This window comes from Gymnogyps californianus, chromosome 18, assembly GCF_018139145.2.
Source record: "Gymnogyps californianus isolate 813 chromosome 18, ASM1813914v2, whole genome shotgun sequence".
Lineage (NCBI taxonomy): Eukaryota > Metazoa > Chordata > Aves > Accipitriformes > Cathartidae > Gymnogyps > Gymnogyps californianus.
The window spans coordinates 3,600,073-3,627,324 of NC_059488.1; the positions used below are offsets into that span (position 1 = coordinate 3,600,073).

General features: G+C 42.6%; 1 protein-coding gene across 1 annotated transcript in view; it reads left to right on the forward strand.

The window, feature by feature from the left end:
• The window catches only part of PAPPA (pappalysin 1), a 183,625-nt gene that overhangs the window by 20,252 nt on the left and 136,121 nt on the right, over positions 1 to 27,252 (forward strand). The window contains exon 2 of the mRNA XM_050908005.1: positions 5,735 to 6,803. Within this exon, the coding sequence (XP_050763962.1) occupies positions 5,735 to 6,803 (1,069 nt within the window). The remainder of the gene's footprint in view (positions 1 to 5,734; positions 6,804 to 27,252) is intronic.

A 27,252-nucleotide genomic window follows, 5' to 3' on the forward strand; every position in this document is an offset into this window, starting at 1 on the left:
ATGTTAAATAGGCATAGCTGTATTAGACTCTGTATTTCCACATGATGATGTCTTTCACGTCAAAACAAAAAGAACTCCATCCTTCTGTCTCAGATCTGAATCCTACTGCATAGCTTGTAAATGATAATATCTGGTGAGAATTCGGCTAGATTGACAGCAGCAGCAAACATCCCCTTTTTGCTCGCTTAAGTAGTACATTGCCACCTGAGCAAGTCTCAGGTGGTTTGCTTGAACCGCTCCTCGTCTCAGGGAGCGACCTCAGGAGGCCTCTTAGCTGTGTTGGAAATGGTATGGACAGAGATGTTGCCTTAAGTACTCTGGACTTTGAATTATTTAACTATTGTGGAAGGAAGTGGGGGCTGGGGGAAGCATGGCAAAGGAAAGGAGAGATTATTTCTCCCCTTTGTAAAACTATTGGATTCAACGTCATACCATGAAATATCCAGTGCAGAACTCAAGAACTGCTCCAGTGGATCTTCGCTGACTTATCCAATTGCATGGAACATGGGGATACTTAACCCAAATCTGTCGGTTTTAATTATTTTCCTGTGGACAGATAAAAGCTTTCTATAGGTTCCTGTAGAATATTTGCTCTTTCAAGCGTTCCTCTGTACTTTGATACTAAACGATTAAAGCATGCTAAAGAAAAAAACAGCCCCAACCTTTAGCTCCCTGTTCTTGGGCCCCCTGACTGCAGCTTTGATTGCTGACCTAAATTCCCCTTTCATAACTGAGTCCTGTCACCTCTGGTTGGAGTCTCCCAGCAAAACAGGCACGGCCAACTTTCAGAAGTGCAGGGCACTGTTTTCCGTTCTGCCTTGCATGGCTGTGACGGGCTCCGCAGCACACCTGATGTGTTCAAAGTCAAACTGACCTCCTCCTTCCCCTTCCCCCAGCCTCTCGGCTCCTGGAAAGGAAAGCATAACAAGTCAGGTTTTTTTGGTTTGGTTTTTTTTTTTTTTTTTTGCTTCCCGTCGCTCAGCAAAGTGGGGGAACTTTTTCTGCACAAAGAATTAAATTCTTAGTAATTCTATGGCTGGGCTGATTACCGGGAAGATTGCTGTTAGCAAGATGCAAGAAATGGCACTGAAGTGAGGGAGGGAGGCCTGGAGTCTGTTATTGATAATATTAAAGTGGATTACAGCAGCTTGTATGGGCTACTTCGGCCTCTCTTCTTTCAAACTCTGCCCACAGAGTGCTACTTATGACTCCAACAGCCACAGCCTCTAGCTGTGAGTTCCCGTTTCTCTGTGGCTGCTGCTGATAAACATCTGCTCCAATCTCAGCATCGCGAGCTTGGTTACAGCAATGCCTCGTGTCGTCACCCAGGACTTTCTTCCTGAAGTTCAGCAGCTGATGCTACATGCTGTGCTCATGCTGTCAAATCCTGTCCAGCACACAGGGCCCATGCGAGGATGTGGCTCTATTTAAGTCCCCAGCGAAGTCCTGAAAACCAACTGGGATATAAGCCATACACTGGCCTTGGTTAGGGCCTCCTGGAAGAGGTCAGATGGACAGTTGTATACTGGAGCGGTTGTGGGTCAGTAGCCAGAGAACGGAGATTTTACTTGTAAAAAAACGGGAGAGACTATATTTCTGGTTTTCCATGTTTGGCTTTTGGCCTTTGGAGTTTCATTTTCCAGCTTTTCCCACTCATTTGATGCCTAGGAATTTGCTTTTCCTATAAGGAACAAACACCATGGGACTGGAAGGAGCCTCGTGGGCCATCAAAGTCTGTCTCTGGCCAAGCATACAGGAATGTGGCATCTTACTCTGCTCATGCACTTCTCTGGAGTTGTCTGAAAAGTGACTCACTCCTTTGTGGGGAAGGAAGGTTACCAGTGCCTCTTACTGGAAAGCTGAACTAGCATCTCTTCTTTTTTTTTTTTTTTAATAAAAGATAAAATTCTGTTTTAATCCCTTGAGTTTCAGGAACAGAAGCTTTACGGGGAGAAAATCATTCAGACTAAGGAGTTAGAAGGGCTGTCAGTATTCTTCTCAGCTGTAGCTCCATCCCTTTCTAGCAACTCAGGGCAAGCAGAAGTGAGGAAAACTGTTTGCTGCTGTATGAAACTTGTACATATTTTTTTAATCTAATTGCTGTGGGGAAAACAAACATCAGTTTTATTTCGCACCATTTCTTGGCTCAGAAACTTCAGGCATATTTGCCAAATTGTGGTTTTGCAGTCATTGGCTTGAGTCTCATTTACCATGAGGCCTCTTTACACCACTCCTGGTTTGTAAAGGGGTATTAAGTAGCTAAAAATGTCCTTTACCACATTATTGTAAAGAATTCTCAGTGTAAATAAGAATCTAAACTCTGTATGTTTTTCATGTAAATGTTGGTTGTGGTCACAGCTGAATTTTGAAATTCGAAGTGTCAACCATTGTAAGGGGTGATTTTGCTCAAAACCAGCCTTGTTTGGGGTAAAAGAGGCCTCCTCTTGTTTAAAATGTTCTTAATTATGTCTGAGAAATAACTCATGGCTATGGAACCTTTTACTAAATTGAAATAAATTGTGAAAACATCAAATTATTCAGTTTTCAGAAGTTCTGGCAATTATTTCACATGTCCCCCTTCCACTGGCTTTGCCCTCATTACTTGTCATAGAAGAAATAATAAATTCTTTTATTATGACATCCAAAGTCCCAGCTGAAATTAGTTTCATTGTGCTGGGGACAAAACGGAAAAGTGACACTCCCTTAGCCGGAGGATTCTTAGTCTAAAGCCAAAAGTAAGTGAAGGATTGGGAAAGTAGGTACAGCATACAAGCAAAAGAAGGTCATAAAGAACTGGTGCGACTTTGCAAGTTATAGGGAGTGTGGGTTTCTTATCCCTTTTCTTACTCTTTTTCCTTTCTCTTAAGAATAAAACAAGTCTTGCTGCTGAAGGGATTGTGTTCAATCCATCTTTTCATCAAGAGTTGGATGTCTGTAATAGTAAAAGTTTGAGAAAAGAATACTGTACGTGGCATATGGATTCAGTAATGACCTTTGCCCTAAACTAGAAAATGTAAGGAACTGGAATAGTAGACTGTTTTAGTTCAGCAGCTTTCATACTGGCATGTTCAGTGGTGTCCCTATTGTCGCTGGTTTTTTTCTTTTTCTGCCCTCCTTTGGCTCCCTGTAAATCTTGAATTGATGGCAGCTGTTTGAGCCAAACTCAAGACACGTTGCATCACATCAGGGTTTAAATGCTCAAAGGCAAGGGAGGATTGCTACTATTCTGTAGTATTCCTCCAGCAGCTCCATCTGTTCAGCTGAGGTCAATCACTAGCATCATGCAGCACTTCAGAGGGAGAGGAAGAGGTTCTTTAATGCTGGCTAGGAAACTGAATTTCCATTCCACAATAATTTATTAGTTCTTTGGGGGAATATTTCCAGCCCTGGTCAATACAAAAAGCCAAAAAGCTTGACCCTTAAAGACTATATGGTGGAATTCCCCAGAGCTGGAGACCCCAGAAGCCTGTTCCAGGACTTCCAGCCATCCATCCAACAGCAGGGATCTTGGATGCCTTAAGAAACAGGTGGAGCAGCTATTGCGTGTGCAGCTGCCCTGTGGTCTGCAGGCCTGGAGAATTCGGTCGCTGGGCGGCAAAGGTGGCAGGAGATGGTGGGGAGCATGGCTGGGATGGGTTGACCTTCCGTGCTTGCAGTCAAAACAGCCGAGGGAGTCCCTGGGGTTCCCCTGGCCGTGTTGAAGACCCGCAGCTTCTCAGAGAGATTTGTTGGGACTAGCCCATTTCTGCATCACTTTTTCTGCTCTCACCATGTTGGCATTCCTTGGCAGGCAAAAACTCTCTTACAAAATGTCTGACCAGCTCTAATGGTCTTATTACAATAAGTTGAGATTTTTATAACTTATTTTTTTATGACTTATTTAGAAGAGGGACTTGCATTGCCAGCTGTCTTCTCATTCATTGCAGTATTATGCACCCACTATCGTTGGACAATACCTTCATTTGAGATTCATAAAAATGCGGATGTTTATGGGCTCTCATACATCTGAAAATGAATGCTTTGTGAAAGTATTTATTCCATAAGGAAAAATTAAAAAACACTTAAAAAACAGACTCCAGAAGGTCATTGGTAGCTTTGGCTTTCATATCACAAACTTTTTGGGTAAATATCCATCCCAGAAAATGTCAGGTTTTTTAGTATATTTGTTTTTTCCTTCCCTGGTTTTCCTCCTCTCCTTTCTCGTGATCAGAAGTAGCAGTATAAACTAGAAGCTGGTCTTGAAAAGGTTTTGAACTGAGTGCGCCCTACAGATGAATAAACACATTACCTTCTGAACCCTGGGATCTCTCTTCCAAAGGAAACAGGAAAAGGGGGAGCTCAGAGTCCCTAGCAAAATACCAGCGTGCAGAAAAAAGGCCTGTTTAAATTTTTTTAACTTTCCCATTAGAAGACTTTTTTTACAGGGGGAGGAGGAGGAGAGGGGAAGGGTGTGAGGAGAGAGGGGAAGGTGGGTGCTGGGAGAGGGGAGGAAAAATACAGTGAATGCTCCTGTAACCTTTGCTCTGTTGATACTAGACAAGACTGCACTGTTAATGAGTGATTGTTAACAGATGGCTGTTGAGCAACTTAGTCAGAAGCAGAAGATGTTGTTTGGTTGTAGTGCTCGGAGGGTTAGGGTGCAGGGGTGAGGTAAGGGGATATTTAGTCTTTGCACGAGGACTGAACTGTCAGAGATTTATGATTTTCGTTTAGGCTTTTGGAAGTGGAGGCTTGCGGGAAGGATTGTTTTCTACGTGCTGATAGTAGAAAGGCCGTTTGGTGCTGAAGGCTCTAACGATTATTTTTTCAGTTGAGGGGTGTCCCTGCAGCCCTTGGCCTTTGAGAACTGAAAGATGGAAATGTATGTCTTTAACTTGCCAAACCTCGTGTTCCAAACTGAGGAGGAGCGGGCTCTTCCCGCCGCTTGGAGCTGTCTGAAGACTGGTTGAGAGAGTTTTAGGTGTGGATCCACGCTTTGTCTATGAGAGAAATCATTAGTGTATATTCCCTGTGGCGCACCAAATTGTTAGCAAGTGTGTGTGTGAGGGGGCAGGAATCTTTCTGAATGTGTGTGTCCATCAGTGCATGTTTCTTGCCCTTTCCTGGTGTGGTATATACCTTGTTCAGCACATCCAGCATACCAATGTATGCCATTTCCTTACTGGTTTTTATTGGGTATGAATTTGAAGGTAGCCTGAACCCATCCCATTCACTCTCTGTAGGATCTGGGTGCTCGAACCTATCAACATTATTGCAGCTGCTCAGTGTTTCTCAAACTGTGCAGTACTTAGATTTTATACTTATTTCTCCTCTGGACCTTATTAGATACAGGGTTCAGGGGTATGAGGTATGAGTGAGATCAACAAGGATTACTTCTCAAGACTGTTCTTATTTTCAACCAATGATGTATGGCTTGAGTGAAGGTAAGAACCAAATGCATAGTACAACATTTTGCTGATAGGAATTTGCAAAAGAATTTTGGTCTTTGGTCAGGAAAGGGGAATCCCATTTGTACATGCCACTGGCAAATCTTGACCTTTAATAGCAAGTCTTAACGTGACCTCCCACAATCATGCACTAGATGACTTAATGTCTTTCTCGTATGCTAACTTTCTTACATACGTAGGTGAGTATGTGTATATATGTGGAGAGAGATATATTTATACAATTTAAAGACTAATTTCTTTATTCTGTCATCCTTATTTATTCATATTTCTTTTTTGGGGGCACATAGGACTATATGACAAATGTTCTTACACCTCCCGTGACCGAGGATGGGTCCTGGGGATTAACACCGTCAGTGACCAGGGGAATAGAGACCCCCGCTATTTCTTCTCTCTGAAAACGGACCGTGCTCGCAAAGTAACCACCATTGCAGCACATCGCAGCTACCTCCCCAACCAGTGGGTGCATCTGGCTGCCACATATGATGGGCACCTGATGAAACTCTATGTGAATGGTGCCCAGGTGGCCACAAGTGGAGAGCAAGTGGGCAGCATCTTCAGTCTTCTGACCTTGAAGTGCAAGGTGCTCATGGTTGGAGGAAATGCCCTGAACCAGAACTATCGGGGTTACATAGAGCACTTCAGCCTCTGGAGGACAGCCCGGTCTCAGAAGGAGATCTTGTTGGACATGGGCCAGGCAATTCACAGACAAGACACGCCTCTACCTCAGCTAGTTCTTCAAGACAGTTTACTGAATGTGAAAAACACCTGGTCTCCCATGAAGGATGGCAGCAGTCCTGAGAGCAAGTTCAGCTATCATCATGGCTATTTGCTGGATACCAGCCTAGATCCTCCTCTCTGTGGACAGACGGTCTGCGACAACACGGACGTAATTGCCAGCTACAACAAACTCCCCAGCTTCCGCCGCAACAAAATCGTTCGCTACCGTGTGGTAAATCTCTATGATGACAAGCACCAGAACCCCACTGTCAGCCGGCAGCAGATTGAGTTCCAGCATCAGCATTTAAATGAGGCTTTCAGCCGCTACAACATCACCTGGGAGCTGGAGGTGCTGGAGGTGAAGAACTCTTCCCTTCGCCATCGACTCATCCTGGCCAACTGTGATATCAGCAAGATCGGGGACGAGAACTGTGATCCTGAGTGCAACCACACTTTGACTGGATACGATGGCGGAGACTGCCGACATGTACGCCACACACTCTTCAACAAGAAGAAGCAGAACGGTGTGTGTGACATGGATTGTAATTACGAGAGATACAACTTTGATGGTGGGGAATGCTGTAACCCAGAGATAACAGAAGTCACCAAGACGTGCTTTGACCCATATTCTCCTTACAGGTAGGCAATTTCTTAAACAAGCTTTTTACAATCATATTAATGAATATCTGTCTAGGTATTGATCAGCCTGCTGGCTGTTGAACCCTTGTGTTGTTGCCATTATGGGCTTTGGAGTTTGTAATTAATTTATTTTTTTCTTAATATTTGGCTCACATTACAGTTATCCAAATGCAATCTCAGTAATGGTCTCAACAGCGTCTTACCATTGACTTAGTATTCTCCATCTAGGCTAAAGAAAGTTAGTGCTAAAGACGGAAGCAGCCAACTTTGGGAGACCCATTAGTTGTTGGTTATGAGCAGTATATTGTAGCATTGCACAGTTTATTTTAACCACAGACTCTTAGGAGTGGGGATTGGATGTCATAGGAAGCTCATATGTATTTGGAGAGGGAAGAGCCCCTCAGGCATGGAACAGAACATAAATACTCTTAGGTAGACTTTAATTCTGTAGGACTTCTTTGAAAGTAGGTAGGTTATTCTATATTCTTAATGCTATGAGTACAGCTTTCTGTGAGCAGTGCTGTGGAGGGGCAGCTGAGTCTGTGGGTTATGAGGAGGGAGGTGGGTACCAGGTTCCTGGCAGTGCTGTCGCACACAGCGGGTGGGTAATTGAGCTCTTCTGCGCCCCTTTTTATATATATGAAAATGGGGGTAATGCCACTTCATTGCAAATGGCAGGGCAACTTTCTGTGGGTGGATGTGAGTTTATAAAATCCTGAGATCCTCAGCTAAAGGCTTCCTTGTGTTGTAGTTTGAAGAGGGGCATCCTTGAATAACGTGCATCAGTTGAGTACCACATACCTACAATTACTCCAACTTGCTTTTGGTCATCTTCAGATAAGAGTTAGTATATTTAAATAAAAAAGTGTTCCCTGTGAATGAGTTAAAAATATAATCACACAGAAGATGAAGGGTAAAGCTGAAATTCTGTTGTCTGTATCCCGTGTTACAGGTGTTTTAGGGCAATTCATGAAGTCATGGGGGAAAATCTCTAGATGGTCAGAACACCCTGTGTTGTCAACACTAAAGTTCAGGTTAAGAAGGAAAGTATGAGCTGTTCTGGAGTCCCTTCCATTATACCAATTCAGGCTCCATTTGTTACTTCCTTAGTAGAGAGAAGTTTTTAAACAACATTATCAGCTCTACTGGAGCTTTAAATACACATAATTAAGCTGCAGAGAAATGCTTCCTTTCCAGTTTTGTTTCTTGTTTTTAAACTCCAGTGAGGTGGTTTTGTTTTTTTTTTTTTTAAATCCTTATAGCTCAGCTTGACTTCAGTCAGTTACCAGTGAACAAAGCTCAAATGAGGGAATACTTTAAATACTAATGATTGAAAATATCGAAAGGAAAAATACCAATCTTTTAATACTGTTTAACTGGAGAGGAACACAACTAAGCAAATATCATCAAAGGCATAATGCAAATTGGATTGTTTTAACACCGTAGTTCTGAGAACTCGAGGTGTTAGTTATAACAGCTATGACAATTTTAGAAAAATACATTATTTTTAATCTGATAGTACTCTTTTATCACTTGTTCTGTGACCAGCATAATGCCCATACAAAATGAAACAAGAAAAGCCTTGTAAATTTTAGTTGACAGATTTAAGACTGTGCCTTAATGTTATTCTGACATAGAAAGATGTTTCTATTTCAAATGAAGTCTTTTTGCTGCACAGATTGTACTTGCACAAGCCCGAGCAAGACATTTAGTTGCAAAATCTGAAGTTACCTTAATGCAGCATAGTTGCCTTTCACGTGCAGTTGTATGTTCCTTTTGGAGACAACCACCTTGCTGAACTTGTCTGGAGGATTTGCATTTCATGGCATTGAGCTCACAGATCTTCTACATGTTCATTTTGGCTTGAGAAGAACCTCCTCTTGACTGACACACTGAAGTCAGTGAGGGAGGCCTGAAGGTCCTCTTCCACAGTGTAGAGCCTGAGAAAATCCATAGATCCTCCAAAGATTTTTTTGCAACAGTTAGATTTCATTTATTTGTCTTTGCACAGACGTTGTAATGCAGCATTGATCATTGGCAATGAAACCAAGAAGGGCAGTAGAAGATATTCCATCTCTCTGGAGCCTTTATTTGGTGGCTGATGTGCTCAGGCTGAGCTCGTACCCACCACTATGATGGGTGTTTGCACTCAGTATGGCAAAATAGAGCAGTTAGGTCTGTGGACTTCTCACTGAGGTTTGTAAGGCTGAACACTGCTTTGAGTATTTAGGCTAACAAATACAGGTTTAGGGCAGTGGTTTTGGCAGCAAAGCCTTCATTGACTAAAAGGGTGAAGATTCAAACCCTGTGTTTGGCTTTGGTATTGCCCTCAGCATCATCCCGAGAGAGATTTCCATGCCAATTAGTGACTCAGTCAAAATCTGTGACTCAGTTGGCACCATCTGGGCCCATTTTGCATCACCAGCCTCTCTTGTCATCACTTTCATTGGCAAAGAGTCTTCTGTCCCCTCTAGTGCAGGCCTTGCACCACATCAATGAAGACATCTCCACAGCCACTGAGAGCTCACATCTAATTCCAGGTATTTCCTCTGCCAAAGTTCAGTCTAACAATAGCAGAAGAAAGGGAAAAGAGCCTTCAGCCTGGTGAGGAAAGACGGGAAAAAAGATGAAATGGAACCAATAAAAAGTTTCCTGAGCTTTGTGCTGTAAAGACTCTTCACAGTCTTCCTGGGTACTGGGGGGGCCTTCAGATGCTACTGAGTTTTGTTCCTTCTACATCCTTAGTATCAGCAGTTGTAGCCAGCTGTTCGCCATGCAGAGTTTATTCCTGAAACACTTTTGTCCTTCGGAACCAACCAAAAAGTGCTAATGCTTGATTAATGCTGTTATAAACAGGAACCCTCTTCAGTGCCTCTTCATCCCCAAAAGAAGACGTATCCGTTCCCAGTCACTTTCCTTCTTCTGACTGTCTCAGTCCCAGTCCATCAAGCCTCCGTCCTGGGACAAAGTTGCTATACGTCTTGTTAGAAAAAACTCTGCGGATGCTTCTTAACTAAGTGCAACCACAGATGTGATATCACTGGAACAATTTCAAGACACCTCCGATCTGCATTATAAGTTTCTTGTGATCCTTTCGGCACCTTGGACAAAGTGCTCAGGTACTTTGATGGTGTCCTTCAGTCACTGTTGTGGTGCAACTATGGTGACTTTAGAGCTGATCCCAGCAGCAGAGCTGGGTTTTTTTGTTTGTTTGTTTCCAACCTCTCTTTCTGGCACCTCTCCAAAAACATTTTCTTCCAAAGAGCTGAGATTCTGTGCCATAGTCAGGTAGTCGGGATGTTGGTGCATAGAGATTTAAGTACAGTGACATATCCGTAAAGGAGTTTGCCAGAGGGACAGCACTGAGGGATGGGAACTCTGCTCTCAGAGCTGCTCAGCAGAAAAGCTGTAAACATTGTGGTACCAACTAGATCATCTCTCCTCTTTTTTAATAGCCTACGGGGAAAAAACAAAGGACTGGTTATCATTAGCCACACAGCAGGCTTTATCCAAGAATATCCGCCTCACTTCTTTTTATTAATTTCATGAGAGTGGGACAAAATGTATTTAGTCCCAGCAGAAGATTTGCAAATATTGTTCAGCTTTTCTTTATTTCTGCAATTCTGGGAAATTAGAACATGCTAAGATCATACAGTCTGGCCCAATACAAAGGGAAGGAGCAAGGATAAACACACTTGCCAGAAAGACACATCCCTTCTGTTATTTGGGATATTGCTGGTTACAAAATGGGGAAGACTGAGCTCATGACACCTACCATGGCTCCTTTTCAAAAAACTTGAAACAAACAGCAAGGGATCATAGGAAATCATGCTCTGTAAGTGCCATTTGATGTGGCAAATTCTTGCACCATACTATGGTTAACTGAGCTGTTCCTTTTATGTAATATTGAGCTTGCACATCAGGCTTCACCACAGGATTGCATGGACAGATAAGAAAGCATTCCGCTTGATGCCTTCTTAGGAAAACACTGATGAAATTCCTGAAACAGTAAAAGCTACTGGAGTCTCTTCAAACTCCCTTGATTCATACAATCTACTGAATACTTGCTGGAAATCCCCTCAGAATAACTGACCTTGGGGACAGGCTTTCTCAACATGCACATGTGTGCCCTGAAGGCTCCCGCAACCCTTCAGTTCTGCCTAAACAAGAGGCAGGGGTGAGCTGTACAAGCTCCAGAGTCCATTTGCAGCACCTGCCTGCAGACTCAGGGTGACACTGAACCTGGAGTCCAGTGCCCTGCCGATCCCACCCTTTTCTGTGGCCTTTTCCAACACTTGTATGGTGCGGTTCAGCAAAGCTTAGCGTTGCGTCACATCAGCTCGCTCAAGATTAAGGGCATCGGCACATGCCAGGCATACGTAAATTAGACCGTGAATACACGTTTGAACAATTTGTAGAAATTTCCATAGTGGTTTTGAACAGCAGTGGGTATGGCAGAGCCTTGTACAACGAGCACACCGTGCTATGCCGTGTGGACTGCAGCAGTAGCATTAGAAGAAGGAGGTGGCTGGCTAATGCACAGCCTAGGTCAACCTTGTACAGGTAACTGAGCTCTGGCTGCACGTCAGGGCTCCTCCATGGCGTTTCTGATCAGATCAGCCTCTTATCTCTTTTTCCTTCTCTTCCACTGGAAATCTTTTCATGAGGCTTCTTTGCAAAATATGGTCAACTTACTCTGGAGGAGGGAGGCATACTTAATGCCCTTTTCTAGGAGCTAGAAGAGTTGTAAGAAATACTCCTTGGTTCCCAATAAAGGACTAATTTCTACCTAATCCTAAACGCTAAAAAGAACAGAAGAAATTCATCAAAGCTCTTCAATTCAGGAAGCTTGAGAACTTAATCCCCTGCCTCGAAGAGACCATTGTGCAGCTCTTGACATCAAGGATTCCTGCATTCACACAGGTATCAGACAGACATATAGCAAATACCTGAGCTTTTGTCTAGGGATTCAGCGGTAAATGTCCCGTTCTTTAATTACCAGCCCCAGGGCTGTTTAGAAGGTGGAGAGGTAACACTCTCGAGGACAGAGTTGCTGTATCTTGGTAGTTGTCACCCAAAAGCCAAGTCCCAACAGGAAATCCTCTGTTCTCTCTGTTTATTCTGTCCTCTATTCCAGATGTCAGGGATGTTAATCGGCTGGGAGGAGTTGCATCTGTTCCCATGCTAGCAACTGACATTTATAAGTCTAGTATTGAATTCTGATATAGACAGGACTTCAGTACTAAAGAAACTATTTCTACGTATACGATTGCACACCCTAGAAACAGTAGGAGTTTGCTCAATTTAGCTTGACCCACAGTCATCTTTTCCAACAGTTATTTTCAAGAAACATTTTTTCCCCAAGACTCATAGGACTCATGGTTTCTTTCATGGACGTTATCCATTATGTAAAAAGATCACTGTCTGGTCAAACTGCAGGATGCTTGGAATGAAGACAGCCTATAAAATCTATGGAGTAAACTATTAGAGATCATTAAGAATCCTTGTGGGAGACAATAGATTAAAGTATTATTATACTCTCCAGTGCTAATGCAGACCCATTTGGCTCTGGCTCTGGAACCCCACATGGAAGATTTGCAAGCGCAGAATCTGCAGATTTGGCAAGGGCTGGATTTGCCCCTCGCTGCTCTGCAGCACTGCATCCTCCAGGACCAGCTGCCCCGCTGACACTCTCCAGCAACCCCTTACCAGCCCAGCCGCTGGTTAAGCAAACAAGGTGGAGCTCATCCCCTCCCATGTGCTGAAAAGTAGCAGTGTATATAAGCTGTTTTGTTCTCTTTGCTGATCAATTCACATTATACTGTCTCACACACAGACCCACAGTTTGATCACGTCCAACATGCTTCTTTCAAGTGCTGTGGGGCTTTGCATTAATCACCCTGGTTTTCTCCCGTATCCATTTGTGTACAACCTCTCTGCAGTAGCGGGGGTGAGGTGCCCTTTGCGTTTTTAATTAGCAGCAGCTGAAACCTTCTGTAAATTCAGGAGGTTGCACCTTTCACACAGAGAAAGATGCAAAGCACAGACTATTTCTGTGGCAAGCTTAACCAGGTGCAATACTTACATTTGCAATTCCCATTCTATCTTTCAGACTTCTTTTCTGATAGGAATTTAAGTTTAATTCTTGCGAGCAATGGCTGCCCCTTGGGGAAATACAGAGCAGCCACCTCCACCATGCTTGGTTTACAGCATCCATGAACATGATGCATTTGACTTTGCCTCTCACGTGGATTGCTGGACTTGGGCAAACAGTACTTCAGTTGTTGGGGTTTTTTTTCCCCCCTAACAATCCCTTCGCTATTGCTGCCAGTGAAAATGTACAGAAATCTTTCAGAGGAGACGATGCTGACTTGTGCTATGTCCTGGGGGAGTTTGCTCTGTGCAGCCACACTTCAAACCTCGGCATTACTGGTGCCTTCACATAGTGGGTTCGCAGGGTTCAGGAGAAGGGGTGAGAAGAATAAGGTGAATTTTCTTTATATAGTCTCAGCTGAAAATGTCGATGTGAGCAGAGGCATAAATACTAGCCTAGCAGCTCTGCCTTTTCCCGATATCTGTGAACTTAATGCCGGGGGAGAAAGCCAACCCAAAAGTGTGATTACTCAGAAAATAGCAGTTTCTATAAGTAGTTTATATTTTTGGGTAGAAAAATACCTTTATGCCACAGAGGACTTGCCTGCAGCCTCAGTAGATGTGATGGAAAGACTGGGAAAAGAGATGCAAGTTCTGAACAGAAGAAACAGATAATAGTGTGCCAGTGCTGTGATTTTCAGAGCAATGATGTTCTTGATGTAGCTGGGAGAGCTGAAGCTTACAAGTAAGGCAGGTTTCAGCAGCAGGGGGATGTCTATTCTTAAGCCAATTAATAGCGTTAGGAAAAAAAGATAAGAATAATACAAAGAAGGGTTTATGAACTTGAAAACTTGTCCTTTTTTTCCCCAAATTAATCAGATGATCTGGTAAAAAAAAAATAAAAAAAATATTAAGATTTCTCCCAAGAAGTCATTGCTTGTGATTCTTTTGTAGTCTGTCTTTTTAGTTTGTTGGCCTGTTGGGGGATTTCAGAGGTATGAGGAGTGTATGTCAGGGGATTTGGGTATGTATGTATGTTTAAATTTGATAGCTGGAACAGAGTGAGGAGGGGATTAACTAAATGGAAAGGTGATGGAAAAGAGGAAGGTCTTAGAAAAGATTGAAGGAGAAAGGATGCAGAGGTAGATTTGTAGGCAACAGCATGAAGCACAGTCTGTGTCTTTTGGCCATCGTTTGAACTTCTTTGGCACCAGTTCCTGACGTTTTAAGTCCCTGTCTGCCTCCTCCCTATTCTGTCTTCCTCCTTTCCCCAAGGCGGGTCATCCCTTCAGTATAGGCTCTCTCCTCTGCCCAGTTTGGGGCTAGGGGAAACCCAAGAAGTGGATGTCTTGGTTTATCTTCTCTAAACTGCAGCGAGAAGAATTAATTGTCCCTCAAACACCCCAGGATCAGGACAATGTGGAGCTGTCCCATCACTTTGGCACCTGTCCACCACTAAGATATGCTTGTGCAGAGTGATTGGCGAGGCCAATTTCAAAGTACGTGTGGTGTCTTCTCCATTAGCTGTATGTCAAGACACCCATTGAAATCATCATATAGCCCTAAAACTTTCTCTGTGTGCATATTTGAGAAGGATGAAGAGTGTGGGTGATCAGAGGGGCTACAGAGAGTTGCTGGTAATAATTTCCTTAGGGCTATCAGGAAATGCAATGATGCAGAGCCTCACAACAGATCTTTTAGGATTACTGAGATACGCTGGAACCACTTCAATACTTGTAAGCTGTGTTGTAAAAAAGCATGATGCTGATAGCCATAGTAATTTTTCATCCATTAGAGCCAGATTCATTGAGAAGTAAGATGGATATATCCCCACCCCACAACATGGTAGAGTGTTCAGACCAGGAATACAAACCAGTACTGTCAAAAGCAATTCTGTGTTTGCTTGATTGCAGCCCTGGCTGAAGCGGAGTTACAGGACCCACATGCGGTGGAGGAAGATTCAGAGCACTTGCTCTGCTGGGGTCAATGAAATCCTGTCCTTCAGTTTTGTTCTGAGTAGATTTGCAATTTTGGAGTTTCTCAGGGTAACTCAACTGAAACTACCTAGTTTGCACATAATTTCAGCACTCCAAATTAACATAAATTTGCAAGAAAGTGTTTTCAGGTTCATTAATAATGGATGGGTGGCTACACCATCAGAGTGCTTGTTCTCGGCTTCCAAAAGCATCAGGGGGAGCTGCACAGAAGAAACTTCATGGAGTACTTAAATGTTTGGGGTATGAAACTCTAATAAACCTCCAAAAAGCCAGGAAATTTGGAGTGAAGGCTGAAACTCCATACCTAATGCACCCTACTGGGTCTTTGTATTTCAGAACACGTTATGTTTGTTCGCTGAAATATCTCCAGTATGGAGCTCTTTAGGGTGGAGTTTCACCTTTAACTCTAAATTTCCTGGCATGTGTGAGTTTGAAGTACACGCTTAACTTCTCCCCAGTGCTGTTTTTCATTTTTAATTTCCTTTTCCTTTTAAAGGAGGGACCCTGCTAGAGGGACCCCTGCTAAAAAGGGACCCCACTGAAACCAAGATTAGAGTTTTTGGCCTAATTTGATCTTTCTGAAATTCTTCAGGAGAACTAGGTTCAGCAAATTTTTTCTACCGTTGTTTTAAAGACTCTTGTGGCCAATCCACCCCCGTGAAAAAGATCGGTAAAATCTGCACCCTGCAGACCAATTATTTTAGAAGGTACCCAGATGTTTGAGTAGTATATAACAAACCTTGGAAACACAGAACATCTCATGTAAATTCTAGTTAAAGATCTGGTCGTGGCCATTAATATGTGTGAGCTGTTTGTTGTGAAATGTATTATTTCCGTTAATTCAATAATTGCAGAAGCAGCCCCTGTTTGCTGTTGATGCTTGTTGGGTTACATCAGTGATGGTAAAATAGTGGAAACAGCAGTGGTTTGGAATGACAGCAGTGGCAATTACCTGCAATGCTTTTAAAAATAATTTTGGCCCTAGACGTTGAAAAGATGTGTCATCGCTGATTTGTGTGAGGGCAGCTTCAGCAGGGTTGAATTACAAGGCTTTGGAGAACAAAATTCTTTCTGCTGCCTCAAAATGCATCTTTTGAGCTATACTGCCAGTTGATAATATGGAATAAATTTGCTTCTCATGCTATATCCTTGTCATGTCGATAAATTGAGGACTTCAGTGAGAAGCTGTGGTAGTTAGTTTCCCCAGCACAAGACTCTGTTGGTTTTTCAAATCATTCCCATTAGTTTTGCAAGGAGAATTTATCTTAGTGAAATGTCCCTAGGGAAATTTGAAAAGTGCTGAAGTTATGTGGCATTGGCTTTGTAAGTGCCTGCAGCCTCAAACCAGGTGTGCTGTAAGTGCCGAGAGCCCCAGCCTGGTTTCCAGAGGACTTGAGGCTCCCGTACCATTTCACTACCAACCCTTGTGATGGCTGTGGCATTGTACACTTTGCATGGAAGTCCCTGAAACTCAGCATTTCTTGAGGATTTTCAAGAACTTTTGTTCATGCAAGTGAAAATTCAAAGTGAAATCCGAGGAGGATTCCTGCTGCCTAGAGCCAGGTACTTTGTCACCGACCAGCCCCTCTGCAATGGGACTGGTACCCTGCAGCGCTGAGAGGATGAGGAACTCCCTGTATCCTCTGCTAAGCTGAATGTTTCTCATTCTGACACATAAAAGCACTTTGTCACTTTACCGGGGGACAATATTCCTCTCCTTTCACCCTTTCCAGTATGGCCCCATCAACGTCCTTGTGTTGTATTTCCAGCCTTGACTTTGTAATACAGATCACAGCTGGTTGGTTTGAATTTCCCCTGGGTTACCCAGGATGCTGCTGAAAGCACAGGAAGAGCAGAAATGCTTTAATCAGTTAAATCAATCAAAAAAAAGTAGACTAGACCTTAAAATTTACCCTGTGACCTTTGATACTCGCTGCGATGACGTCTTTGTCCTATTTCTTTAAGTGCAAGATTTTATTGGGACTTGGCAGAAGGGTGGAGCGAGGAAGACACGGGAGGGGGGTTTGCTGAGTTAAAAAAGGAAAAAGAAAATGTCAGTGAGAAAATGGAAATACCCTGATGTTTCTCCAGCCTAGTGCTGGAGTCGGCCTCTCTCTCCCTCTGTTGCAGGGAAGGGGCTCCTTTTCCGTTAGCTTGACTATGGCCTTATTTAATCGGTTTGCTCTGACATGGAGCCAAGAAAGGGCTTTGCTGTGTGATGCTGGGTCCTGCATGCGTTCAGGCATCCACAGCTGTTCCCTAGCAAGGGTTGGCTTTTGACTACTGAGGTATTTTTTTATAGCCACAGAGGGCAACTATTAATAGATGAGATTTACCAAAACACAGAGCTACGCAGCGTGGTGTGGAGGGGAAGAGGGAAACCTGTGTGATTTATGCCAGGAAAATTCCATGTTGAAATTATACTGAAAGACACAGTAAAAATGAATATGCCAAGAAGGGGATTTAATCTGCTACTCCAGCCATGCCAGCATTTCTCCTCCATTAAGGATCTGCCCCATCGCATGAAGTAAGTTGCTGAATTATTTCTTCAGCATTAAACAGCACAAATTATACAAAGGATAAAGATAAGACACATAGACACAAAATACCAGCTTTTCTGAGATGTGAAAGAAATACCAAAAGGAAGCAGAGGCATTCCTGACCCTGAAGATATTTCAGTTTGATCAGACATGGGATTAGGGGTAAAATGTGAGGAATTCCACATTGTGTGGTAGGAACAAGCTGATCGGGAGTTTGCTGCTTTGTGTATTGATTCATTTCTAATTGCTGTGATATGATGTAACGAGACTTGTGCCCTCGTCAGACTTGCAAATTATATTCATATATCGAAGAAGACAGGTTAGGGAGCATTGAGCAGAAAGGAGTGAGGGTGTCAATTTAAGCTTCTTTTGCAGTCAGAGCTCAGACGTTGATTAAATAACATAAAATCCAGATGATGTCAATTAATAGACCCATCACTGTAATCATCTACACGTTTTTTGCGCACCTTCCAAAGGCACAAAAGGGAATTCTATTCCCGAGACAAGACCCGCTGACTATCAGTAGCGTGTAGGTATCAAAATCCCCTTTACGCTTTGAAAAGCTTTGCCTTAAGTTGTTTTGTGTTTCCTTGATTCATTTATTTGTTTTGTTTAATTAAAAATGAGACAGGGAGAGATTAACTGGTGAAAAATTCTAAGTAAAGAAAAGAAATATGATACACTCATTTAGAGAACGTGGGTAGACCTCAAAAAGGCAGGAGCTTAGTTTGCTTCACGTGAGCATCAGAGAGTATGGAAATGTTTCCAAACTGTCTAAACTGCTTAGGTTTGCAGAACTGGTTGAGAACAATTACAAAACAGCATTTTTCTGTGATCTCCTGATTTCCACGAGCTCGATGATGCTCCGTTCCTGTCTTCAATCCCAGCAAGCGCAAATGGAGACAAACATAGGCATGCCTGAGAAATAGTAAGAATTACATAAACTTGTATTATTCAAAATACCTGAATATGTTTGGGCATGGCATTTCTGGTTAAGGGTTTTTATTTTACCTTCATGTTTGGCTTGCTTTCTGTTAAGGACTAATTCTGCGAGTTGCTGAGTCCTCCCAAGATGTGTAGTCTTAATGTTATTGCACTAAGTGCTGAGGATAAGCATTGGCTATTTGTAGTTGTTGCTCAGTTAGTTCCTTAGGGGAACAGTCATGCCATCTGCTCGCAGCAGGTATAGACACACAGCATAGGCATGATTTAGAGAACTAAATCTTAAAGTCTTTATAATTGCTGGAGAAAAGGTAGGTTCTTTCACTGGGATTCGGAGCACCTAGGTTAGAGGCTGAAAATAGGTATGTAAATGCCATGCACAATTTACATCAGGCTTCCCCATCACACTGCATTCCTTAACAGTCATTCAGTCTTTTCTATTTTTACATACATAATGTTGTTCCAAACGTATGTTATGCTTTCTGTCTGGACTAAGTTATATATCCCAAGCTCTTTGAAGTCCGTAGAAAGATTGAACTCCCAAAGACTTTGGTCTTTGGCTTGGATCTCTACATCCAGAGCACGAGTGAGGTCGAGAGCCTTCCTGAGACGAAGGGCAATAGCTAAGAGGAAAGCTCCTACAGAACAGCACTGCACTAGAGTAAGTAGAAGAAATGTTTTGGGTAAGGATTGATGGCAACAGTTCACAGCATTATGAAAATTACTTCCCTTTTGCCTCCAGCCTTTTTACCACGACTATGCCAGTGCCAAAACCCAGAACTCACTCACTAATTCTTCCAGAATTGATCGGTCATGATAAACTTCCAAACACAGAGTAAAATGCTTCCGTCAGACACATTAGAGTGTTTGTCCCAGTTTGCTTGAAGAAATCTGTGCTGTTTAATTCTCCCCTGCACCCAGCTGGATTCAGAAAAGGGCTAGGAGCTCCTGGCTCCCTCCTCATGCACTCAGAATTCCTCTAATAGTTTTACTTCTGGGGATAGATTTATTCATGTGTTTTTGCTTCAAAATGTCTTATTTTGTCTTAAAAATGCAGGCCCAAACCTTTAGCTATCCTCGTCTTGATCAGACACAAAGTTCTTTTTTTATCCACCTGGGAACAATACCTGAAGCATTTCCAGTTTTTGATCTAGAAAACCATCAGGAGGAGATAGTCCAAAAGGTGGTTCCAGGATGCCTTCCCTTCCCCCACAACTGAATAAGGCAGGATGTCAGGTTTTGCAAAGTTCTTGAGATGTACTTGAGCTGGCAGCAGAGGAGTTGTGGAAGTGAGGAAATTCATAACAGCCCCCCTCTGTCTTTGACAGGGAGCTGCAAGACATTTCATGCTAACATACGTTTTATAAATGCGGGTTTGTATAATTCAGGGTCTATGTGTGGGAAACAGTGGACAAAAATGACAACCTGCAATTTTTGCTGGATCCTTTGCAAAGCTAGTTTTGTAGTCGTCAAGATCTTAAGTCCTGTGGTAGTTGTTAGTGACATGTTACCAATAAATTACTGCAGCAAACCGGAGCGAAAGTTGACGTGTGGTTGAGATATGCAAGTAGAGTGACAGAGGGTGCAAACGTTATGGGGAACTGCATGGCCTGTCTATAGCGGTCGTACTCATGGCAAAAGTTGGTCAAGATATTTGCCGTAAAGGAAAATTAGAGTTTTTCCCCTCTTGTGTTAGTATTCGACAATGGAGAACAGATCTTTGCATTCTCGTAGCCCTTTGCTAGAGGTCTGTGTTTGATTCAAGTGGATCCACAGGCTTGCGGTGCCAAAACAGGCAATTTCTGCACTCGTGTCTGAAGGCCAAATATATGGGTATGATTTCCTATAGTTTACTGTTACATGCTGGATCAGTATTGCGCGTTTCATAAGCTGCCAGTCCAATTTTGTAGGGTCTTGGGAAATGTGTCCTCCAGGGAATGCTTACAATCAGCCTTATGTTTTGGACTGATAGTGCCTGTTTTCTGGTACACATGTTAGCAGATCCATATGTGAGACAACCCAAATGTCCTTCCATCCGACTAATAACCTGGGCATTAGATGTGTCTGCTGCCCACTGTTTACTTAAGGGCTAGAGGACCTTTTCTGCTTGATATATCCTTCAGTTCAAGAAACGTCCGCTCTCAGAAGCACACATGTACAATGGTATTTGCTTTACCTTGTATCTATGCAGAAGTTGCAGGTCCTGCATAGATTAAAAACCAGAGAGTCTGAAAGTTCTTGAGTGTTTGGAAAAGGCACATTTACATCTTTCCTCCTGCTGCTTGTTTCTGGCTCAACAGAGGGAAATGAGGGGCAGGATTTTGATGTCAGGGAGCTAATTATGTTAGCAGTATGCGTTACTGCCATTGCTGCCACGTTTTGTCACCTAACAGTAGTCGCTTGACAAAGCCATGATATAGTAAGTCCTCTCTCTTGTTCTTTCTTTTCCTTTCTTTCTGTCTTCCTAGTGAACAGGAATAGAAATTTAAAAAAAAAAAGTTGGATTTAGAAAATACACTGTCCACAATATTTTCTTTCTGCAACTCTGAACTATTTTCATTGCAGGTGTGTTGGTGTTTCTGCCAGATCACCTGGCAATTTACTGTGGAGTCTGGGAACTTCAAAGCTAAATGTTCTTATATGAAATTTCTGTTTCAGCGACTGACATTTTCTGTTTCCTTGTAATCTCTTCACTGCTGGGAAAGAACAAGAGTAACCAGCTTTTGTAGATCTCATAATATTTAGTGGTTCTTTGAATCTGATTATTCAATTATTTTTTTTTTTCTTCCCCTTAAAAAAATGTGTTCAAGACTTCACTGTTGAAGATAAAGACTTACTGGTATGATCCATCAATACCCCCTGAAAAAACCAGAAAACAAAAAGAGCTAAATATTAGTTCTTTGTCATAACAGGGAGAAAAAAATCTCATGAACTTTGAAAATGTGAGGCTTTTAGTGCCAGGGCACAAACTTTTCTTGGTTTCCCTGAATTGAAGTCTCCATCACCAGGCTATGTTCTTTGTGATCTCACTTTGGTGTCTCCTACCCTTTCCTGCATAAGATGAAATAAGAGGAAATTTCAACCAGTCTCATTTGAATCAGGTTTTCATTTCTTTCTCAGAAAAGAGGAAAACTGGGATTATCCTAACCATAAGCCATTGACGATCTGCCCACTGCAGCAGGACCAACTTTATGCACAACCCTGCCAGGAGGTTAAGAAATGAGATTGGGAAGTCCATGAGTTGTAAAAACAAAAACAGAAAAGAAGCGGCATCTCCAAAGCAAAAGTGATGTTTTGCAAGATGCATATTTGGACTGGTTATTTTGGCCCATCAACTCCAGAAGTATCTGTAATAAACACGCTAGGTCCTTTGTGGTTATATATAATTTTATTTTTTTGCTGATGTCGGCCTGATTCCAAGTCGCCCTTTATTCCAATAGCAATGTATATCTCACTTTGTGGCACGGGGTTTATGTGCAGGGAGGATTAGTGTCAAAAAGTGAGATGAAAGGAACAAAGAATTTGATCTTGTTCTTTCTTCATCCTGCATTTTTTACTGTGTGTTAATTAGGGAAGATGCTAAAGGACCAGCCCCTTAAAGTCTCAGCTGCACACCCGGGCAGGGACGGTGCCACATGTCACCCTTCTGCAGGAACTCTGAGTAATTGCAATCTAACTGCGAGCACCCCGAGGCCACAGTGCTCCCTACCCTGACCTGTGTTCGGCTTCCTAAAAATCCCAAATGTCCCCAACGGTAGGTGACCCGCTGGAGCCCACCCAGGCAGGGTCCTGACCCATCCTGCCTGCCTGCGATTGCCTACTGCACGGGCAGATGGCGCAGGTAGATGGAGCCCAGGACAGAGCAGTATCCACGCAGCAGGGTAACCCCATGCTTTCCGTGGACTCTAAAGAGGGGACACAAAGCGTTGCCCAGTGCTCCAGAAGTGCCAAAACCTGGGTCATTCCGACCGTGACTCCCAAGGGTCACACCAGCAAGGCACTTGTTTGGGCAGGCTGCAAATGTGACCTCAAGCCTGACCCCACAGCCACTAAGATGGACATGAGAGGTTGGAGTTGAGTATTAGTAGTGGAAATTGTTAGACAACTTTAATATAGAGACTTGCTATGAGCTACTCCTATAATTAAAGAAAATTCTGTGTCAAAGCCTCAAGTTTCCTCTTGATCTCTAACTTCCAGTCTGATGAACAGAGGCTCTACCTAACTCTTGACCTGACTCAAGGGAGTGGTGACAGACTGCATTCCTGGTCTCTGGTGCTTTTCATAAAAAAATCAGGTTTGTTCTGGTGACTGAAACCAAAATGTCCTTTACTTGAACTGTTGTGCAGTGTGCTATGCACGTATCTGTTGGTTGTTCTTGGAAGCTTTGGGATGAGAGGTGGTATGTAAATGCCAAATATTATTAGAACGGTGGCTGCTCGCTCTTTGAAAGCAGAGCCCTGGTTCCACAAGCAAATCCGTTTATGAAGTAAATGTGCTACATTGTCTTCAGGAACAGTGAAGCCGAGGGATTCAGGAAGGACCAGCTTATTGTAGGGAGCTCTGACTTTCCATCTTCTGAGCACCGGACCTTCAGGACTTCTTTGGAGATTGTAAAATATGAGTAAAAGACTGCAAAATAAGAGTGAGGGCTTGTAAAATATGATTAGTGGCCACTAGCAGAAAACTTAAAGGATCAGTAACACAAGCCGCCGCTTATTTAAAAGAAAGATGATTGATATTATCACAGAAAGTAGGCTCAAGAGATCGAGTTTCTAATCTTTGCTGTCATACTGAATGATTTTGTTACTTTGAACAAATTATTGCATTTCTCTACCTCAGTTTTCCCATTCAGAAGACAGGGAAAATTATTCCGTTTGCTTACTTCATGGCTTCTTCAGTCATGGTAAAATTTCTTGAGGGGAGGCCCAGCGCAAGGGTTCTTGTCCCACTTTAGTATCACTTAAGCCCTTGGACAGAGTTTGGAGCAGTGCAGAGGGCTTGTGTCAGGGCTTTGACCAGAGTGGAATTTCTCTCTTCATGTTTAGGAAGCATTTTGAGGCCCAGAGGGGAAGCACTGTGGAGGTGCCAAGCAGTATAACTGATGGTTAAAATAGCCTAAAATATATATACCTTCCTATACTGATTTAAATTCTCGCGTATACGTGAATGAGGTTTGCTGCAGCCAAAAGAGGTTTTCATAAAGCAGCAAAGGAAATCTGTTTTAACAGAACGGGTTCCTGAAAATATCCTTACACCACTTCTTTCTTTATCGTTCGACTTTTCTCCTTGTTACAATGGTTCAGCCTGTAGAGTCTGGAAAAACATCAGGGTAACCAGGGCAGAGGGAATATCAGATGGAGATGAAGGATGGATAAGAGACAGATTACAGTACATTTCTCATGGGTCATTTGGCTCTGGTCTTGAAAAGGAGGGAGAAAAAAAATCCCAAAGTAGTAAAAGAAAGAAAAAGACAATCAAAACAAATAAACCTGCCAGTGTTGCTGATTTCAAAGGTCTGTGAAATGTGCATATAGGCTTCATAATGCTTTGCTGTTTTAAAGAGATGCGTCTTGAAATGTTCCATGCTTTAATCCTACTCACTGTCTCAGAAGTTAATTGTACAGTAAGATCACAATTCTCTTTGCCAAAGCTTTCCCTTTGTTTTCTTTTTTCTTCCTGCAAGTTGGCCAGCCCTATCTTTCCCTGGTTCTGTGTAGCTGGTTAGCTTAGTTATTTTTTATGGTTGTGCGAGGAAACGGGGCTTTTCAGTTCTTGCTGCACGAGTGAACTCAAATGTTGCTCCGTGCTTGGACATAGACCTTGCAAAGGAAGGAGACTCGGCGATCGCATATTTATGCTCTGTAGCACTGCAACTCTTTATAAGCCTGCATAAAGGTTGTATAAAGGTGGGGTCTCTGGTATAAGCAGTGGGCAGTAAAGCCTGGGAGGATAAAGGGAGAGAGGGAACAAATAATTTTGTGTACGTTAACAGCCACCCCAAACTTCTGCCCAGGGCTCAGACAGAACATGTTTGACATTTGAAAATTTTTACATCATCTTTTTCCCCATTCTTTTTCCCTGAGCCTCTAGTCTTTCTTGTCCTGGCCAGAACCAGCAGCAAAAGTGCCGGGGAAAAAAAAAAAAATAATCTGTTTTCACTGTATTTCTGAATCTCAGCCCAGGTTTGTGAAGGATTTGGCAAGGATTTACAAACCTTTGAGAGAATCTGTGTGGAGATCTGAGGAAACCCGCCTCCCTCCTTAAAAAAGCAAGTTGCGTTAGCTAGAAATTGGGCAAAAATGTGTCGTTTCAACTGAGGTTTCCTTTGAGATTTTGGATTTGAACCTGAAGCTGCACTTTGAGAATCAGATTTTGCTCTGAATAACTCTAGATTTACACTGGAGCAAATACATCATGGTCAGCGCTGATACTTGTGTGCAGCCCAGTGAGAACAGAAGTTGGCTCAAAGTGCAAGCTCACGTGAACCAAACCAAAAGAGGACCCAAAGCTAGGTTTGGAGTAGTCCAACCGTCAGGTTTATTCCAACTTGTTGCTGTGGTTCAGCCCATTAAGTAGATATTGCATTTACAACATCCAGAAGTTATCTATAAGCAATTGCATGAAATAAGGCTGTATCATTTATTAGAGGTCTTCTATGAGAAAGTCAGAGAGGGCGGAGCGGGGGTGCGCCATTACGGTTCTGTAGATGATAATACTGATTTTTAGAACTTAGTAGCAAATAATTTCCTTTATGTATGGGATGTTTTTTTTCCCTTCAGTCCTATAGATTTATAGTGCAAAATGTTACAGTAGAAATGTGCTTATTTCTAGGACTGTCCTGCTGGAAAGCTAGCATTTCAAAGCAAATGGAATGAAACTGATGACTTGACAATTGTAAGAATTCCCTACTTTAGAACAAGGAGCTGCTCTCAGTCTTTGCTGCAGGATAAAGAAAACCCAGACCCAAAGGATTCCCATATTTTGCACAGTAAAACTCTTTCTTTCTATAATTTTTTTTAATTTTTTTTTTTTTTTTTGATAGTGTGAATAAAGCCTGAGCCACTAGCATAATGGTGGAATTAATTCAGTTTGGAAAAGAGGGCACCCTAGGATCAACGAACACCCAGACTTTTGTAGTCATGTGGGCTTTTATTTTGTAATATGTGTTGCTTAGGGTTGGTCTTAACTGTAGGACCTGCCACGGATGTAAAAAAACTCGTCCAGCTTTCACCAGCTAACCTGAGTGCATTAGCAGTGTCACAGGGAGTGATACAGAGTTCAGCACAGGCTACCAAACCTACCCAAGAAGCTGGGTTTATATTTGAACAGTTATCCTAAGTATCTTTTCTTGGATCCTTATCTTTTTTTTTTTTTTTTTTCCCCACCAAAACATTCCTCCTTTCTTCTAACAGGAGATCAGTTTTGGGGGCTGTAGAGGACATTTTGCTGCAGTGGATAAACCAAGATTCTTTAAAAGCTGCCAAGCCTACATGTGCTGACAGTGCTTGCAATTTATGCTTGTGGACATGACCTAGTGACTGCCTGGTTTGGATGCGGTTGGAATTACAGTTACACATTTGGATTTCAGTGTGAACACAGGCAGTGATCTGGATCTAAATTGGGACCTGAAGCCTTTCACTTGTAATATTCTGGCTCCGCTCTATTTCAGGCTCTGTCCCAATCACTGAAAGATTTATACCTTTATCAATAAATTATCATGACTTTTACTACACTTACACCAGTGTCTTAAATTAACACTAAACTAAATGTAGATGAGGCACGCTTCCTGCTTCACATGATTTATGGCAATCCGTCTGAAATGAGGAGCAAAATTAAATTTGCCAGCAAAGGCAGATCTTTAACATCAGGTCAGACAAAAATTTTATTGCAAGTCCACTGCTAAAGCGGGTTTGTAGGTTGTCTTTTTTTGTTCAGGTTTTTGATAGACCTGTAGCGCTTTAGGCAAAAAAGAAGAAAAAATGTTAGAAATGTTTGTAGGTCTGAAATCTCTACTGTGTACTTTATGTCAGGTTGGAGGTGATAGACAGGACAAATGTAGCAGTTACATGGCACTGATAAGCTCTCAGCTTGAGGACTGTGTCCTCTTTTGATGACCTGCCTTTGAGAAAGATGTGGAGAGTGCAGATGAGAGCATCAGAAATGACCAGAGGTCTTAAAAATATAACCAGTGGGGAGAGGCTGAAGAAATAAGGTGGTTTTAGCCTAAAAATGAGATGGTTTACACAAGATATAATAAGCTTTCATATAAGTTTTAGGTTTGGTAAAGAAGAAGGGAATCATCTAACCTCCCTGTCTGTGGGGAATGGCACAAATAGTCATGCACATCCGTTGCAGCAAAAAAGATTCAGGTAGACCCTCAGAAAAACTTTCTGACTGTAAAGGTATTGAAACATGAGCTGCGGGTTGCTGGGGCAGCGGCAGGGTCCTTGTCATGTGTGGTCTTAAGTATGAGCTAGATAAAAACTTGCTTGGTGTGACATACAGAGATGCCCCTGCTTTGGGGTGGAGGGCTAGCAGCGATGGTCTCTGGACATCCTTTCCAGACTTGTTTTTCTGTGACTCGATGACAGAAGGCAAAAGGCAGCTTATACACGGGCATCAACACTGCGTCTCCAAAAGGAGAGTTCCATGTCTAACCACCCAAGACTGAGAAATCACAGGGGGAAAAGCTAAATTACAATTGTGCGCGTCTGCCAAATGGCCCCATTTCAAGGTCAGCTTTCAGTGCTGTTGAAGTCACGGCTCTTGCCATTATCTTCAGGAAGAACATCATTTATCTCAAAACCGCCCTTGCTGTTCACTGCAGATACTGAAAATCTCTAGGTGGACGGCTGTGGCGGGGGGGTTGTGTAGCAG